This window comes from Scatophagus argus, chromosome 10 (genome assembly GCF_020382885.2).
Source record: "Scatophagus argus isolate fScaArg1 chromosome 10, fScaArg1.pri, whole genome shotgun sequence".
NCBI lineage: Eukaryota > Metazoa > Chordata > Actinopteri > Scatophagidae > Scatophagus > Scatophagus argus.
The window spans coordinates 11,532,216-11,550,639 of NC_058502.1; the positions used below are offsets into that span (position 1 = coordinate 11,532,216).

The window sequence follows — 18,424 nt, forward strand, 5'->3', positions numbered from 1 at the left end:
GCTTGCTTGTGGGGTTGTGTCACAGTGTGTGCTGTCTCATGGGAGGGGAGGTCAGCTCTGTCTCCCAACTAAGGCACAGTCATCAATTACACACAATTTTCTCTGCTTTGGTACTTCACCCTCCCTCGGGTCCTTACACACACGCACACACACACACATGCAGACACACACTCCAGTCCTAGACGCTTATCTCACCGCCTCTAACTCTCTACTGAGAGTCTCCTGAGAAAAGAGACAGTGCGCCGGCCCTGTCTTGAGGGGTTTCTACCCCTGCCTTGATTTATGTAAAGACACAGCTGAGTCGGGCAGGCTCCATCCCTTGTCACTAGTCACCCCGATTGCAACTCCCCTGTCCACCTCCGTAATCCATCTCTAAGGGTTTTGTCTGGCACCTAGTCGTGAAAAATAACGACATTCTCCCCTCTGCTCCGTCTGCGCAATTACACCAGAAAAATCTAAGAGTAAGAAACGGTATCGATATAAATGTCATGGGGATTTTGTGATATGTTTTGGTCTTTAGACTGTGAACAGAAGATGGGGGGAGTTACAAAGAGGGAATATGCCCAAGCAAAGGTTAGTGTCATCAATAGGTATCCATAGTTTGGAGAAAAAGGGAAAACTGGTGTGTAAATAATTCACCTGCGCCTTGTGGGGAGCTAATGAGGATGGCAGATGAGATGTGACGAGAGATCAGAACCCCTAGTGGCACACACACACATTTACATACAAAACAACCAGAGCAACAGCAAACAAGGACAGAGGACGGAGTATAGCAGCAGGAAGGAGGTGGGAAAAAGATGGACAAATGGAAAAGAAGGACAAGAAGGCAGAGATGAATCTGCACTTGGTCCATTTCATCATTTCTCCCAACTTCCTCCTGCTCAGCTGCTGTCTTGCATTTAAACCCCCCCCCCCCTCCACACACACACACAAATCACACCCAGCACACCTGTGACTTCACACCTGAAGCGGTGATAAAAACCAATCTGACGTGAGAAACCCGCAGCAGTGGAAATGTGTCCAACTGAAGAGCAAACAACTATTGACAATGGAGCTATATTGTGATGAACAAAGTGTTTCAGGCTTAAGGCAGTACAACAAAGACGTCATTGATTGCACATATAATAGATCATGTCAGCAACGAGCTCACTTAGAAATCTTAAACCAGTTGCCCTTGAAGAGAAGACAGGTGATAGATTTTGCAGTGGAGCATTACTCTTCACTGAGTGCAATTACCTTGGATTAAACAACAGGAAAGTCTGACTTTTATATATGTTGAGTATGCCTTTACCATTTTTGAATGTGTTCTCTAATTAAACGCTAACATTTGGAGTAAAAAAACAAAAAACAAAACAAAAAAAACAGCTGACGTTGTGGGATCTGGGTCACAGTGTGTGGATGCAGAACGATATCCAGCATGACACCTCTTAAAGCCTCTGAGCCAGTGTAGGCGGCAACATGACTCATGCTTTTAATATGATTGGCTTCTTGAGATGATGGTTTGTGTCATGGCACCTGGAGCAAAAAGTGAACGGCACGGCTTTGGCTCAAAAGAGGACGTGCATGTGCGTGTGGCAGCGTCAAACTTGTGTGTGTGAGCGCATTAGAAGTGTTGTGTGATACTTGTGAATGCTGGGCAGCGTGCTGCAGCGGGATGATGCTGGATGATATCACTCATAGGAACCAGATAAGGAGAAAGCACTTTCTGTGCCAAATACTATTAATAATTTCATTAAAACATCCTTCGGGCAGAAACGTGTGTGTGAGCATGTGAGTCAGTGTCCTCTTACAGCTACATTTGTACGTAGAAGTGTTTGCGTGGGAGAGGGGAGGAATAAACGAGGAGAGAAACACATATAATAGTAATCAATGCCCAGGACCCGCTATCGTAGCTGTAAATTGAACTCAGCTTTACCAATTAACAATGTGTACAGTATGAAGTAATTTCTTTTTTTTCGTGATTGACCCTTCGGCATGAGTGGGACTCATGTTTCAGCTCTCAGCAGACAGATTAGTGTAAGTGTTGTTATTTAGCTGCCTGAACTCCTGCACAGTGTAATTTTCTCTTAAGTATGCTATATGCAATGTGCCAACAGAGGTCCCATTAGTTTTTTTTTTTCTTTTTTTTGACAGTTTTGCACATTGCAGTGCTAGCACTAACAAGTGTGAAAGCTATGCTGTAACACGAGGAGACTGTAACCCCAGACAACCGACATGGAAAGGTTAAACTGTGGTAAACAGATGATGCATGCAAGATGTGTCCAGATTTCACTTGGATTGAAATACACTGTTAATCAGGGATGGATAAATATTTGCTTGGGATGATGGATGGATAATAACGCCTTAACTTTACTGGTTTAGAGTCCAGCATTTTAAGATTAGTCACCCAGTAAACAGCATTCAAAGAGCACCCTGGAGATTTAATTTACTTTTCCATAAAGTTGGGGTCTTATTAAAAAAAGGCAGTGAGTTCATTCATCACAGATTTACAGATTTAGTCCCTAGTGTGCGTCAGGCTTCAAAAATACACCCTCCTGCACTTACACTGGTGCAACTCGACCTGACCAGTGTCTCTGAAGCCACACAGCCCAAGTTGTAATGTAGGTTTTAAAAATCAAAACATAATAAATGTCTGTTTTCACAAGCTCACTTCACAGACAGGCTCTGATATATAAATGTAGACGTCTTTAGCTCAGGGAAGCTTATGTATTGTTATGGCCATCCTTCAGAACAATAAATCTCAGTAATTCTGCATTATAACAAAGTATTCCAGCTAACTGTGGGACATTAGAGAAGGCAGGTAGTTTGGTCATAGAGAGCCCGTGTTTGTGTCCTCATGTATGGTGAATGCGAATAAGCAGATCTTTACAGTAACTGCCTGATGGTGCTAATTTTATCTGTGAGTAACTGGTGTGGCTTACCTCAGTGTAATATCTGTGAAACACACACCACATTGAAAGGCATATGAACATTTCAGAAGTCCACCCTCACTGCCACAGGTCTTGAATGTGAGCTTATCGTCTTTCCTCATACAAGGGCGTAACACCCCTCCTGCCCTTCGCTTGTGTGTCGGGCTTGGGGCCAAGAGGCTGACCTGTGCTCTCCGTGGCATCCAGACTGCCCGCTAGCTGCTCCAGTAGGCGTGCCCTGGCTGCGTTCCTGCGGTGTTTCTTGCCCTCGTAGTGCTGCTGAGCCATCAGCGGGTTGTTGAACCAGGCTCCACACAGGCAGCAGTATTTCCCCGCCTCTCTTCCACCGTTTCCACCGACCACCGTCACCGGCCAGGGAAGGGCTGGGGTGGCAGGGGTGCATGCAGTAGGGTCCGTGGGAACCGGGGTGGAAGGGGAGGAATCTGGGGGAAGAGGAATTTTAAGGAGAGATGGAAGACTGTGAGGGAGTGTATTAACATTAACATTAATTCAAATGTAAATGGAGTTTTAAGGCAAAAAAAATTACAAGGGAATATTTTGTCACAAAATGCTATGAGATACATATTCAGATGCACACATTCCTTAACAGAGATTGATGAAATCTTGAATACATGCTCACACACACACACACACACACACACACACACTTAATTTGAAAGCTTCAGATTTAGATCATACTGATTGAGAGTGAGAGCAGAGAGCTATGGAGTGATGGAGGCCACATCTGTGGAACAAGCCAGTCTGCAAGTACTACAAACTGGCTTTCTATTCCCATTTTCTGTACTCCTGAACCTTCCTGCTTCATCTTTTCTACCTACATCCTCTTCTCTCATCTTTCCTCCCCTCTCATCCCTCTCCCCCCTCCTCTCCTCTCCTCTGTGAGGGAATGAAAAAACAAAAAGAAATGGCAGACTTCCAGGTGACCTGCTATTTGTGACATGACACTGGTTACCATGGTGATTGCCCATTAATAGCCAACAGACACTGACATGTCCACAGGACGCGGTTGTGGCTCACACAGCGAAGACTGCGTATGTGCGTGTGGCTGCACGTGTGTCTGTGTGTGCATGTGGGTGTTTGGGTGACGGATTGAGTGTATAATCCACACTTTAGGAAATGTGAAAAGGCTTGAGTGTGTATGTGTGCACATGAATGAAGCTCCAGAATAGCCTGCATGTCTGCCTGTGTGTGAGGTACATTACGTGTACCACAGAAACCATCTCTGCTCAAACTGTTTATTTGAACACGGGGAGGGAGTGTCAGGTCCACAGCCAAATTGTGCGAGAAAGCTTCTAATGCCAGATGGCACGTCCAAATGTGCCATCTACAATGTGTCAGTGACTGTAGAGTTATACCAACTATGACTACACAGGCACAATGCTGCACTTTTAAACATTTTATATCAAGAACAAAAGCCCACTCACACATGCTGTGAAGCCAAAATGAGTCATATCACTTCTTTCACAGTGTCTCGCTGATAACAAATGAAACGCATGCATGAATTGACCAGTGACCATTAGTGTCAGATGTGCGTGTTTGCGTGTGTGTTTTTAATCTTTTTGCCATGTGCCTGTGTTGACTTGACTCTAACCCCTGCAAGCTGATTGGTTGCTCATACCTTGGTGTGTCTTCGGGCTCTGTTCACATAGTTACTGTATCTATGGCCGTGTCTCCACTGATCTCACCAACCACACCCACTCACATTCCCTTTTGCTCGTGTTTGCCTTCGCCACACTATCACCTCACTTACAAAACCCTGTAACTCTTTTACTGCCAGTTCACTCCACTGCCATTAATCTTAAAGACAAGGCCATCCTATAATCTCCGCTGCAGCATTCGTGTGTGTGTGTGTGTGTGTGTCTGCTTGTGGAAGTGCATGAGTGAAGCTCACGAGCTCTGACGGTTCTGTGGAAGAACGGCACGTGCCGAGCAGCACCAGGGAGAGATCCTCGGATGTGTTTTCCCCTCTCCATCCCTTGTTTTCCCACACTTTCTTTTCTCATGACTGTGATCCCTGCACACTGGAGCAGAAGTAAGTGTTTTTCACAGAGTGGGGAACAGGGAGTGATGTATGTGAGTGCAGGCGGAGCAGGAGGCGTTGGTGGTTTTGGAGAGTGTTGGGGATGTGAGAGGTGGAACCACAGGTACAGTCTCTGCTCTCAACATCTGAAGAGCTTCTCCTTCAGACGCAGCCTTTGCTTTTTCTCTCCCCTCAGTGTGTGCATGTTTGAATGTGTGTCTGCGTGTATGTTAATGTCCATGTGTCCTTACATGCAAATGAACGTCTAGCACAAACATGCAGGCATCACTCATCCTGCTCATGTGCGTTTCTGACTGATTGTGTGTGCATGCGGGTGTGTTTCTGTGCCTGTGTGCGCTCGAGCCTGTCAGCTTGAATGTGCATCTTCTGTGGAGCGCTCATCTCAGAGTGATCATGAAGGCTACTTTTGACTTTAATCTCTCATGAAATCTTCTCCCCTTCTCTCCCAGGTCACTCTTTCTTCTCTTGTTTCTTTTCCTCCAGGTCCCACTGTCACAAAACCGCATAAACTCCACCACGGCAGCTCTGCGGAAGTGACACTTTCGGAAAGTAGGCCAAAGTTTAGCAAAAGTGACCCAAGGGCTTGATTATAACACTCCGTTTTGTAGCGATTGTGTGTTTATGGCTCTTTGAATTTTCACTTTGAATCCAATTTGAATCACATTATGTAAAGCTCCCCTGGAGATGACGCACCAGCCCTGACACTTAAAATAAAATTTCTCATCTTAAACAATCATGAGCAGGAACCAAAATCAATTTGTGGGTGTCTTGTCTTGTTAAGGAGATTTTTTTGTTAAACATAAGACCTTTATAAATCAAAGTCTGTGTGCTTCACCTTCAAAGTATTACTTCTTTTGCCTCTGGCATTGTAACATGTCCAGACACTTTCTTTCCCCCTCTGATATTCACGCTAGTCGTTTTGACTGAAGTATGACGAAAACTTTCCAAATCCACTTCAGATAAAAATATACGCTTTGAGCTAAAAATAGTTTTGTAGTTCAACGATACATGACGCAATAAAGTGGATGCCTGGATGACGTGAGCGTGTTCCAGAAGAGGTGAGAGTGAGGTTTTATGACCAAGTTAATTACCTCGGTCTTCAGTGGGGACGGGCTCTGTGTGCAAACATCAGGATTGAAATCCTATAGAGGTATTGATCAGCTACGGCTGAAAGGGTCGATCACCAGAGTACCAGTTTATAGTCGGAAGACTGATAGATTGGATTTGTCAAGCTTTCACTTTCAAGTCTGACCTGAAGATGGACAGACACAGACCAGCTAGCTCAAAGAATCAGCTTAATACTCTATTCTCTTTGTTTCCAAATCCCCCCCTGCAGGGGTCACTGTGAAAACACCGCAGTTCAAGTGTGGTGAGATACATGACTCCACCAGTGCATGTTCGATTGAGTGAGTTTGATCCAGTTGCTAAAATGACAGCGAGACAGGTAGGAGGTGTGAGATACCTGCGTTCGTAGGGCTGGTCATGGCTGTGGGTAAGTTGGTCGGCTCCCCCAGCACCAGGCGGACTCTCTTGGCGTGGGTTTTGCCCTGGTAGTGGGACTGGGCCACAATGGCGGAGGTGAAGAACATGTTACACAAGGTACAGCACTTGTTCCTGTCCACTTCTGTCTCGGCACAGTCCTACAGGAGGAGAGGGGACGAGATGGTAAAAGAGAGCCGTGCAGGAGAGGGTAAGAGAAGTGAAAAGTAAAAGAAGTCGGTGGAAGTGAAGAAAGGAATGAAGTATAAAGAGAGCCGAGAAGAGGTGAAGGTGAGAAAAGGAGAGAATTGAGGCATGGAAGATGAGAAATACAGAGATGAACACTTTGCACTGACCTCTCTGAGCTTTATCTCTCTCTCTCTCTCTCTCTCTCTCTCTCTCTCACACACACACACACACACACACGCACACACACACACACACAAGCAAAGAGATGGCAGATCAAATATTCATCTTTATCTCTGGGCTGAGACTGTGGCTTGGCCCTTTCGCCGTTGCTGGTTCATTACTAATGATGAGGGGGAGTTGCTCCCCACGGGAGAGAAGGGAACACAAACAAAAAGACCAACCGCCTGACTGACACACATTTACACACACACACACATACACTCAACATGCAAATCTAAGCTCACTTACACACACACACACAGCAAATTCAAGCACTATTAATCCTTCTCTCTATAGTTTTTATGTCTGTTTTTGCCCATCAGCTAAAAACTAACAAACTAAAGCTGCTGGCTTCATGTCAGGAAAATTACACCAATTCAGGAATTTTTAGAAATCCTACCAAAGGATAGAAACAATTGATGGGATTGGATGGAATTAAGGGGCATACTGTGCAGGATTTGTAGGTTACTGTTTGTAAACACACCATTCACACCATTTTCATTCCCAGCTCGTTAACTACCAGCACTTTGGGTTGATGAGCCACCAGCCCAAAGCGTTGGTTTTTGACAATGTGGAAATGAGACTCAGAAACCGACCGTCTACAGATCTTTCATCTTTCTTCGGGTTTGTTGATGCCAAAATTGATGCAGAAACACCACCCCCCCCCCCCCAAACAGAATAACTTAACTTCAGCTTCTTCAAACTTTGTCATTTTATTTTTATATGCAACAAAATTTTTCTCTCCATTTAACCCATCACTGATTGAACACACATAACATGCAGTGAAACACACAGGAGCAGTGGGCTGCCATGTCAGGTGGGGTTAGGTGCCTTGCTCAAGGGCACGTCAGCCATTGCTATTGTGGGGGGGGGCATTAATCACTCCATCCACTGAGTTTGGAGAACCTGCACAAAGACCTGACCTCAGCTCCGTCCAACACCTTTGGGATGAATTAGGACAGAATGTGAGCCAGGCTGTCATCCAGCATCGGTGCCTGACTTCACTGATGCTCTTGTGGCTGAATGAGAACAAATCCCTGCAGTCTTGCCAGAGGAGTGGAAGCTGTTACAGCAGCATATTAATGCTTTCAGTTTTGGAAGGAGATCTTACTCAATCACATAAGAGCGTAATGTTCAGCGGCGATAGCATTGACACAGACAAACGAACAGCAGATCAAATATGTTTGTGTCTTCTAAGAGTAGCAATTTTCCACACTTTCAGTTCAGTCTTTAAAGTCTACACTAAATTCTGTCTGTCTCGGCCTTTTTGTTTGCACACACGTTCGTTCTTTCTTCCTTTACACACCAGCACACTCTTTAGTCCCAGCGTCAAGACTCATTGGAGATGAGGAACCTCCATCTCTGCAAGAGAGGGGACAATAATAGAAAAGTGTCCGCGACACCATATCTGAGTGTGTGGGTGTGTGCTGTGTGTCTCTCTGGATGTGTGTGTGTGTGTGTTTCTTGTGTCAGCCCCGGTTAGCATCACAGACAGTGGATGTGAGAGTTAAGGACACCTTTACCTTCCAGGCTTAGCTTTGTCTCTCAGCTGTCCCATCTCTCTCTCTCTCTCTCGCTCTTTCTCTTCTCTCTTTTTGTCCTCTCTCGCTCTCCTCCTCCCTTGCTTTTTGTCTTTTTGCCTTGCCTTCACTCTCAGCCTTTTTCTCTCTCTTTCTCTCTCCATCTGCCTGCTCCCTCTAAACATGCTCCCCCCCCCCCGGCAACAGTTTCAGTGACTCTGTGTGTTGTGGGATGAAATATTTATCTGTATTGGCAGGCCTTCGCCACCCCCTCTCCTCCTCCTCCTCCTGCACTAGCAGCTCGCCTCTTCTCCTCCCATGTGTCTGCCCCTGCTGTGATCATGTTAAAGGCTTTTCTCTGAACTGTCCCTACACCCCTCCACCTCCTCCATCTCCACCACTAACTCACTTTTCTTCTCCATCTCAGTTGGTACAAGTTCATTTCATTGTTCTTCATTAGCACATGAAGCATTGTGTCATGTTGCCAAAGGAACAGAAAGGAAGTGCGCTCATATTTGAGTGTGTGTCTAAGTGTGTTTGTATGTAAAGTAAAAACATCTTATCTATATATATCCCATGATCTTAATTCATGATTGTATCACATGAGACCCAGCACCCGTGAGGACTCCCCTCCCCTTCACTCTCCTCTGCTTACCTACATTTCCCCCAGCTCCCTCATTACCACCTCTCCTCATTCTGGTCCTCCCCAATGTGTACTTTCTGCTCCTCCTCTCATCTCCTCCTCTTCTCATTCTATTGTTCTTTCTCTCCACTCTCCACCCTCGCCTACTTTGTCTACGTCTTCCCTCCCCGTGGACAGCGCTACTGAGATCTTGTTCTGCACAAATCTCGTTCTACCAGGATGAGGAAAATCAACCGCAGTGAGCCAATGTCCCACAACTGCGTGGTTTTTGACTCAGGACAAAGAGGCTGAGATGAGTCTCTGTGGCTGCCTAGCAGTGGTCTCACCTGTCAAAACACACTGAAGAGTTAAAGAAGCAGTCGAAGGAGATGGAGCTGAAACACAAAGAAGCAACTTCTTGGAGGAGGAAGGCAATGCAAATGCTGTCGCTCAAAGACAGACGCTCCACCAGGGCTTTAGTGACAGTGCGGGGAAAATTTAAAAAAAAAAAAAATAAAAAATCTCGAGTGCGTGTGGATGACTGACATATGAATAATTGTCAGCTCGTTACGGCAGCCATTCTGCTGAACCACTTTAAACAATAAACAGCATATCTGAGTCACTGTTTTCCTCCATCGTTTGTCTCCGCTGAAAGTCATCAACCTTTCTGTTTTCCTCACTTTTGATTTCTTGCTCCCTCACTTCAGTATTCTTCTCTGTATTCTGCCTCTACCTGTCGCACCTCACATATCTGTTGAGAACTGATTTGCATGTGACCTAATTGTCGTGACTCTTTCTGTTTGTGTGTGCACATGCTGCATGTGGGCCTGACAGTGACGTCTGTATCGCAGAATATTTTGTGTTTGGGTGGCTTCGTCCTGCTCATGCACCTAACAATAGACTCCTAATTAGCTGTGTTAATCTTCCTCTCCTTCTGTTTTGCTTTCTCTCTGCTCCTCCTTACTTCTACTGCTGTGTGTTGAGGCGCTGTGGGAAACATTGCTAAATATACACATGGAGCAGCATAGGGAAACAGACGCTCTCATTTGGAGTTTGAAGAAGCGCTGAAAGTGTAAATTGAAAGGAGCAATGGTGCAAATATAGCATGAAAAGAGAATTAAAAAAAAAAAAAGAAGCATTTTGTTATCTCGTGCCCATTGTGCAAGTAGAAAACTGTTCAGATGTAGAGAAAGAGCAGGGTGGAGAATACGTGGGGAAAAAGGATAAAGCCCCCCCCCCCTCCCCTTTCATCTGGGAGCACCTTTGCGACCTACTTTCTCTATGTTTGTTCTGTGACAAACACTTTCACCTACACACAAACACACAAACCTCAAGGCCTGGCATTTTACACTGGGTAGAAGCTGGCATATGATGCACTTGGCAAAAATCCTTTTTCGCTGTTCCCATTGGACTGCGCCATGTCAATCAGTACGAGAACAGAGGGGCAAAAACGCTAAGATGAAATGCAGAGAAAAGATGTTCAAAACGTCCCGGGGAGGGGAGGGGGATTTCACCTCTGGAGAACTGCTCCATCTTTCATCAGTTTTTTAGCATTATCAGATAATCAATGTCACATGAAAGGTTACGAACAGAGTGCTGGCTGTGGCACTCACGCTATGTTACAGTATGGCAGATGAGGTGAGTGTGTGTAAGTGTGTGTGTGAGTATGTGCTCATGGGCTTTTTGTGTGTCTTCGGTGTCCCATATGAGGTGAAAGCCAGGAGGGGCTGAGTCATGTCTTATTCACTAAGGGAGACAGATGGAGACGCAGGTGTGTATATTTCTACACTATGTGTGAGCGTGTTTGTAAACCCATGTGCCCTTGACATACCTACAGTATTTCATGAGTATCTGCAGCCTGGTCCACGCATATTAGAAAGTAAGGATCTGAACTTCACTCAAGCTGTCTTCTTGTTCAGCTCTTTCTGTTGTATTTGATGTGTAAAAACAAGTGCAAGACTATAAGAGGCTGTTAAAACATACGCTCCATTACTCCATCTCCCCATTCCCTCTGGTGTTCGGACACTATCCACGCACACAAGGAAGTTCGTTGTTGTTAAGACCAAGGTATCACAAACGGTACAGTGCACATAAAGTGTATACACTCTACCGGCAAAATGCATCAACATGTATCAACACACACAGTCCAAGGCAGTGACCTTGTACTGCTGTGTGCTTGTTCTTGGTCTGCAAAGAAGGGACCAAAACACATTATTCTTACTGCACTTGGTTGGTAATCCAGATATGTCTTTATGCTTTACCCCGAATGGATTTTTGAATTTAATCTCTTTCCTTTGAAGTTTGCTTGCCACCCCAAGACACTTTTGTCAAGGGTTTTAAAAACTTTGCATTGCTCATTCATCTGGAGCAACCAAAGATCAGTTACACTGTGGAGTTTTGCAAACATTTTATTTCCTTTGTTTTTATTGTGGGTTTCCTGTCGGTGGAGGACAGAGGGTCGTTGCCATACTGAGATAATTGGCTCTTCACTGCGGCCCAGGGTCTCGGCTGTGGCGCTGTACCGAATTTGGAGACGCTCCACCTCTTCTCCTCCTTCTCTGCTCTTTCTCTCTCTCTCTTTCCCTCTCCCTCTCTGGCACAGCTAGATTTGTCACTCAGTTTGATAAGCTTTATTTTTCCACCAGCTGTGTCTTTAGAGTGTGTACCGTATGTATTCTGTGTGTGTTTTGTGCCATGTGGGACTTATGTGCTTGTAGGATAAATGGGGCACACAATGTACCACAGTAAAGCCCCATCTTCATAATAGTCTTTTATATGTTCGCATTTCTTTACACACACACATGCACGCACAAGACCTGCAAACACAAAGTTAAAAATGTCATCAACGGTAAAATAGCAGTCGTGCTTCATATTTGAAGCCCAACAATTCACATGCAAATGTAACCTCAGCATTTGCTACAATTGCAGGGCAGGAGTCTGGGAGTGTACAGACACAATGGCCCACCTTTGAAACACACAGACACACAAACATCGGTAATACATTAACCTCCCTGGCCACGGCCTGCAATGGCTAGATATAGAGCTGCTTGGTGGTGTCTGCCTCGACTAAATCACGGCTAAGGCACAACCTCTCTTGGGAGAATTATAGCCCAACAACTACAGACCACAGATCAAACAAATATTCCCACTGCAGTTGGCTGCAGTGGCCAAGCCTGAGCATGGACAGGATTAGGTCGAGGCAAGTCAGCGCAGGTTTTCATGGCCTCTACAGACGTGAAAACACGCTTCAAATTCACACATTTCAACATACAAATAATAGCCCTTCCACACGCACCTTCACAATTCCATCATTTTGTCATTAGTTACTTTAATAAAGCTTAAAAGCCTGACGGTTAGAATCAAGTTGCAGATATTAATCTGAGGTGATGAAATCTCATTAAGATATGTAAAGCAGCACACAGACACAGAAACAAACACACACACACACAGTGAGAGCATACTGGATTGTCTGGCCTCAGTCTCTTGGAAGGTGGTCCGCCATCTTCAGGGTGAAGCATGTAGAACAGACGTACCTTGTTGGCATGCTTCTTACTCTGAAACAAAGAAAGAGAGTAAGAGTGTCAGCCAGTGATCTGAGTTTTATTTTATCAAGCGAGCCAAGTGGAAGAAAAAAGAAAAATCAATGACTGTCACTCCACCTTGGCAACTCCCTCTGAGCTTTTATCTCTGTTTCAGTTGATGATGCTGGCAGACATTTTGCCCTCCACCCAGGAGACGAATGACCCGGGCTAGCCTCAACTCTCTGGGAGCCCTGAATAAGATTGTTGGGCAGGGGGAAGTTGTGAAGTGTTAAGGACTCTTAACTTCATTGGTACACACTAGAGAAATAATTTGGATGACTTAAATTACAGTAAAATTGAAATGCATCGTATCCTGGTTCCTTAAAAAAAAAAAAGCAAACATTCTTTTGTGGAATCGGTGACTAAAATAATAATGATTATATATATATATATTTTTTATCAGAGTAGATATTAATATATTAGCAAAGATGCAGATGAAAGATTGGATTTCGTCTGTGTAATATTTAAAACTTTGGCTAAAGCACATAACTACGCTGTTAATGCTTTTTGTGCTGCTTACTCATTTCTTACAGCTGCATTGTTGTTGTTCCCCCACCTGACTAAGCTATAATAAGCAGAAATATACACTGGTGTTTATATGAAAGGACACTGAGCTGTCCTTGAACCTGCTAGTCGTCGCTTTAATGCAGAACAAAAGTTTAGTGCCGTGTGTGTACACGTCGTTCCAGCTGTGTGTGTTTGCGCGCAGGTTGACACAAGCTATCTTGCTCCGTGCAGAGCTTTTTATTGACGTTCCCTGACCTTCACTTCTTGGCGCTATACAACATGTATTATTATCTATAAATTCCACTACTGGTGCAAGCTTGCAGTAGCACACCTTGTGGCTGAATTAAAATTATTGTACGGCAAAGTGCAGGGATACGGGTCAAGATTGTGATGATGAAAAGCATCATGAAAGGAAAAATGTTGATTGATTGGAGGAGGAGGTGATCAAATTAGAGCAAGACTGTGTGTCAGATGTGTTCACGTCTTTATCCAGAACTGATATTCTCAGTGGGGGAAGCACTTTTTAAACCATATGATTTGGATGTGGATTTAAGTTTTGTGGATGAAAATGTACTTTGAGTTTGAGTCTATCATGGCTGCTCAACAGCACAAAAAGAATGTGAGACTCTGACAAAACGCTGTAGTTGCTGCTCCAGTGCTTAGATTGGATCCTCTGCCCCCCCAGGATAAGACCCACCCCACCCCCCCCACCCTCACTCCCCACCTCACATGCCTCCTCACTTGTCAGAGTCCTTTAATGCATTTTGTCAGTGCTTGTGTGTGTGTGTTTGTGTTTATAGGTGTATAAATGGCCATGCAGTAGATGGCTCTGGGATATGGGCTAAAAGCGGGACCTTGTATCACCATGGTTACCCTGCACTGACCCTCAGTGCTCACCCTACTTTTAATGGACTATGCTTGTCTCTTCGTCTTTTCTGTCTCTGTCTCTCCCAGCGACAAATCAAGTTGGAGGAGACAGACAGGGCAGAGGACAAGTATAAAAACTGTCTGCCACATCATCCTCATGTGTTTGTGTATACATGCAGAATATATCTCACTCATGCATGGTCAGATTCACATACTTGACAGCAAACAAAGTACTACTTTGGCTGGTGTACATTGAGTTTTGTTGTGCTGTTTCTCACTCCCTGAGTGAGTTATCCACGAGTAAATTAGGTTATGGGTAGTTGTAAGCTAGTTGTTATGGCTGACTAAACTATTTAAGCTTACTAGTAATTCTTCTTCTCCTTCATCTGGACGGGATTAGGGACGAAATGAAATCAGATTTGTGATCTGGCAGGCAGAGTTGCATAATGTCCATTAAATTGCGTCTGGGGCCTCCAAAGGCTTCCAAGGGCAGGATCCCCCCCTACCCCCTTTTTAAAATCCTTAAATCCTGAACAATATCCCCTTTATTAGCCTGTTGTTGTTGTCTTCATTTCCTATCTAGGTTACAGGTATACAGGTAAAGCTGCCATCCTTGTTAAATCTAACTCTTCTACTGAGACCTTTTGTAAAGGGTGACACTAAGAAATGCAGTGAATCAACTTGCTTGTTTCTCTGCACAACTCAGGGCTGTGTGTTTTTGTCAGACTTGAGTTAAGAGACAGAAATAGATAACTTTTAAGTGAATGTGGTGGGTACACATGCGTGCCGACACATACACACTGTTCTCGTCCTTGTTTAATTCTCTCCATAAGGGCCTTGTCCTCATTAGTCTGCTTGTTAATCCCAATCGTGTCTTGTAATCAAGGACGACCTCAATGCAGTGCACGCATGCAAGTGCACATGCATGTGTGCCGTACATTCACATGCACGCACACACACACACACCGGTTAAATAATGCACAAGGCTGATTATTTAATGGCTATTCATTAAAAATCCTCACAGGGGGCTGCTGAGAGGTAGACAACATTAAAACAAAAAGTGTGTGTGTGTGTGTGCAAGTGACTAGCAGTACCATGCTGCATTAAGTCTATGTATAATGGATGAGCACTGTTTCGAACGGCACAAGCACAAATTGGTACAAATAAGGCTGATGCAAAGTACACAGTGCAGGAATCTGCCTGTCAAAGCAGTGATCACAGCATTGCAACATTTTTTTGTTTTGTTTTGTGCTGACATTCCTGTACGAGCAGAGATGGACTCACCTCATAGTGAGCGGTGCGCTGGGACTCGGAGATGAGCTGGGCATTGCAGATGTTACAATAGCTCTCTGTGAACAAGCCTCCATCCACGACGCCCGCAGACTTCATCTTCATCTGAGATACGCACATATGAATATGATTAAAATGCAGAACGGAATAAAATGTCAGTGAACCTTTCAGTGTGTGTTTGCAGTGCATAAGCATGCATGTATCTCATCTCAATTTAGGAATAGTGTTTGTTCAGAATGACGGATTCATCGTGACAGTTCAGCTGAAAATAAGTTGATCCTCTCTGTCAGAACATACTCTTGTGGATGATTTTGGCTCCAGACCTGGAAACAATGGCCTGAGGCTATGGCTTGAGTATATTTTTATTGCATTTTACTTAACTGTAGATAGTAAAGGTGGTCCTCATTTTAACCACATGATGCGTAATTAGGAGTCTGATAAGTTGCAGAAAGGCATCAGGTTTTATCAGTGTATGTTTCATGTGTAAAATCATAATCCTTAATACAAAGTAAATCTAAAAATCTCTCAAAGCTGGAACTGGGGAGTAGCAATTAAGGGGTTTTCTTTTCTTTACTCACTTTCTTTGTGTCAATTAAAATCATAGTGTTGGCATAAACGAATAGGAAGAACACAAAATAAAAAGGAGTCATGTGTTTTTTTTGTTGACATTTTTATATGATAAACATCTTCATCTCTTCTGCTCCACACTGTTCGTATACAATCTCCAGTTTAAGTTGCTCCACTTGTAACTTTCCAACAGTTTCTGTCTGCTGGGCTCTAGTGAGTATCAATCACTAAAACAACCTAAACTTGAAAGTTTGAATATTGATATTCAATTTTGCATGCTTAGAAGAGACCAGAGATCCACCTTTCTAATGCTTTACGTAAATTCGGAAGAATTTCTCAACATTGGCAGGAATGTGAACAACACACCCAAGAGCAACTCTGGAGAGAATTACAGTCTCTGAAGTAAACTGTTAAAAGGTGTCCATGAAAATTCCCTGGTGAGAAAAAGTGTATCAAAACGCTTGCCGATGCTGGGATTGCCCAACCAGTAAAACCATAGAGACCTGAGCATCCCACTGAGAGCCTCGGTTCTTAACAACCTGGCAGCAGTGCTTTCTTTCAGTTTTATACTGAGTGCTGTATTAGAAAAATGGTTTAATGATGTGCTCTGGGGTCTTGTGTTTAATTTTCTATTCTCTTCATTATGTGTGGCCAGTGGGCACCGCTCTGACAGGGCTTGAGGTGAGTAACGGCTCTGCAGGGAATGGTGCAGGAACATCAACCATTAAAGTGGATGAGCTCCTTGCCCCAAGGAAGCGACAGGACATGGTGCTTGTAGGGCCAAAGTGCTTCATAGTTCAAAACACATGGATGCTGTAGAGGTCAACCTCAGCAAAACTGAAAGAATAGAGGCTTCCTGCCTGCATGAAATCAAAATCTACTCAGCAGGGAAGAGTATTGACAGGAATTGGTATTCTTTATTTCATATCTAGCCTGTAATTACCTTTAGTCAATGCTCGACGCTTTCATGTAAGCGCGCGCTTGCACACACACACACACTTTATTGGTAATTACCCCTGTCTCTTCTCCTTGCCTGTTTAGTGCAACCTAGACCTTCAGATTAACTACAGATATGCTGCACAGACACTTTACTCCATTATCTAATTGAATTTACAATACGACCTCCCGTGCATTAAAGTAAATGGGATTGCAGATGCATTTAACATTAAATGCATTACGTCTGAAATGTCACTGATGACGAGCTGGGAGTTTGTTTTGTCTAGAGGCATGGATGCATGATTACCTCCATGTTGTGAGGTGTCCTATGAGACATGAGAGAACAGATATATGAACAGATATATTTTGCAAAGTGACATGTTGGATTTGCTGCGCTCCTCTCGTTTTTTTCTGGCAAAAAGACTGTCCGGCTGGGCATGAGCAAGGCAGAAGAGAATCTATCTTTTTAGTCTTCTGTGTAATTAAAAGTGATTGTGACTGCAGAAATATCCTTATCTTCCTAATATCTCTATTACCTCTGATTATTACATGCAAGATGGGAGATGTAGGCTAATTAATAGAGGCAATCTGTTGGTGAGATTAATGGAATGGCAGGCGCAATGAAGCAAAAAAGATGGAGATACAGATAGTGGGGAAAAAATAATGACAGCGGGAAGGAGAGGAAAAAAGGAGGGAGGGGGAGGTTTATATTTGGCACACGAACGTGATTTCTTCATGTTACACGGGTTTAGAGAGCTGAATGAAAAGGTAGTATCATTCCCACTGTAAAGCAGTGGATGTAATGTTTCATGAGAATGTAATTTATTGCAACTTAAGCATCAGTTTGGAAGTCAGCATAAACCACAAACAGGCACATTATATTTAGCATCGGCAAACAGTTCAACCTCAGTTCATCTTTCGATTACTTCTTTATAGTTCAGCATTCTAGAGTTACAGTATAATTTGCATCTTATTTTTCATTCAGACGCACACAAAGGCTACTGGAAACTATTAATCGATGATGACGAAGGTGTGTAACAAGTAGAGTTTATATATAGATGATATGGAGGTCAAACCAGCAGTTGGAAATTTAAAGGTCCTGAGCACCTTTTTACTCCATCAGCTCTTTGTTATGAGTGATGGGTTCTGCAACTTTCTGCTAAGGTTGGATCAGTTCAGTCAAGGATCACGTCACACAGTTGACTCTTTGGAAAGAAAGATGATACACAAGATTTGGTAGAAAAGGTTCTGCTCTGAGGGATCTTCCAAGGGTCTCAAGCAGAGAATCTCTGTATCATTTCAAAGTCACTTTTTTTAACCAATGATGTTTGTTGGAATTTCTTAAAATATTTTACCTTGCTATATTTTATGTTTGGGATTTTATTTAGTAAAGTAAAACACTTTGTTTTTAAAATGTGCTAAAACTTCACATACGGGCAGACTAACCAACTGGACGTCATCTATTCAAGTGCGAGGTGAACAACAGACAGTAACAGACTTGTGACCCCTTGCAGGCATTGGACCATGGATGTGTTTGTCTAAGCTCTGCATGGTAATGGAGCCGTTAAACTGGTGATAGACAAGTCTTTTGCTTTAACATATCATTATGAAGTAAATTTTGGTTGCACAATGTAACAGCTTTAGAATAATGACACCATCTGTGTTTAGATTGGTTC

The 18,424-nt window shown here is 43.7% G+C and overlaps 1 protein-coding gene across 3 annotated transcripts in view; it reads right to left on the reverse strand.

Moving 5' to 3' along the window:
- The window catches only part of zgc:171482 (zinc finger protein), a 43,945-nt gene that overhangs the window by 15,751 nt on the left and 9,770 nt on the right, over positions 1–18,424 (reverse strand). For 2 of the 3 annotated variants that reach the window (XM_046401533.1, XM_046401534.1), the window contains exons 2-5: positions 15,240–15,356; positions 12,462–12,554; positions 6,434–6,611; positions 3,095–3,352 (exon numbers count right to left, since the gene is read on the reverse strand). In XM_046401533.1, coding sequence (XP_046257489.1) covers positions 3,095–3,352; positions 6,434–6,611; positions 12,462–12,554; positions 15,240–15,350 — 640 coding nt within the window. In that variant the 5' untranslated portion in view covers positions 15,351–15,356. Of the gene's footprint in view, positions 1–3,094; positions 3,353–6,433; positions 6,612–12,461; positions 12,555–12,659; positions 12,767–15,239; positions 15,357–18,424 lie in introns of those variants that run through there. The other variant, XM_046401535.1, reaches the window with a different exon arrangement.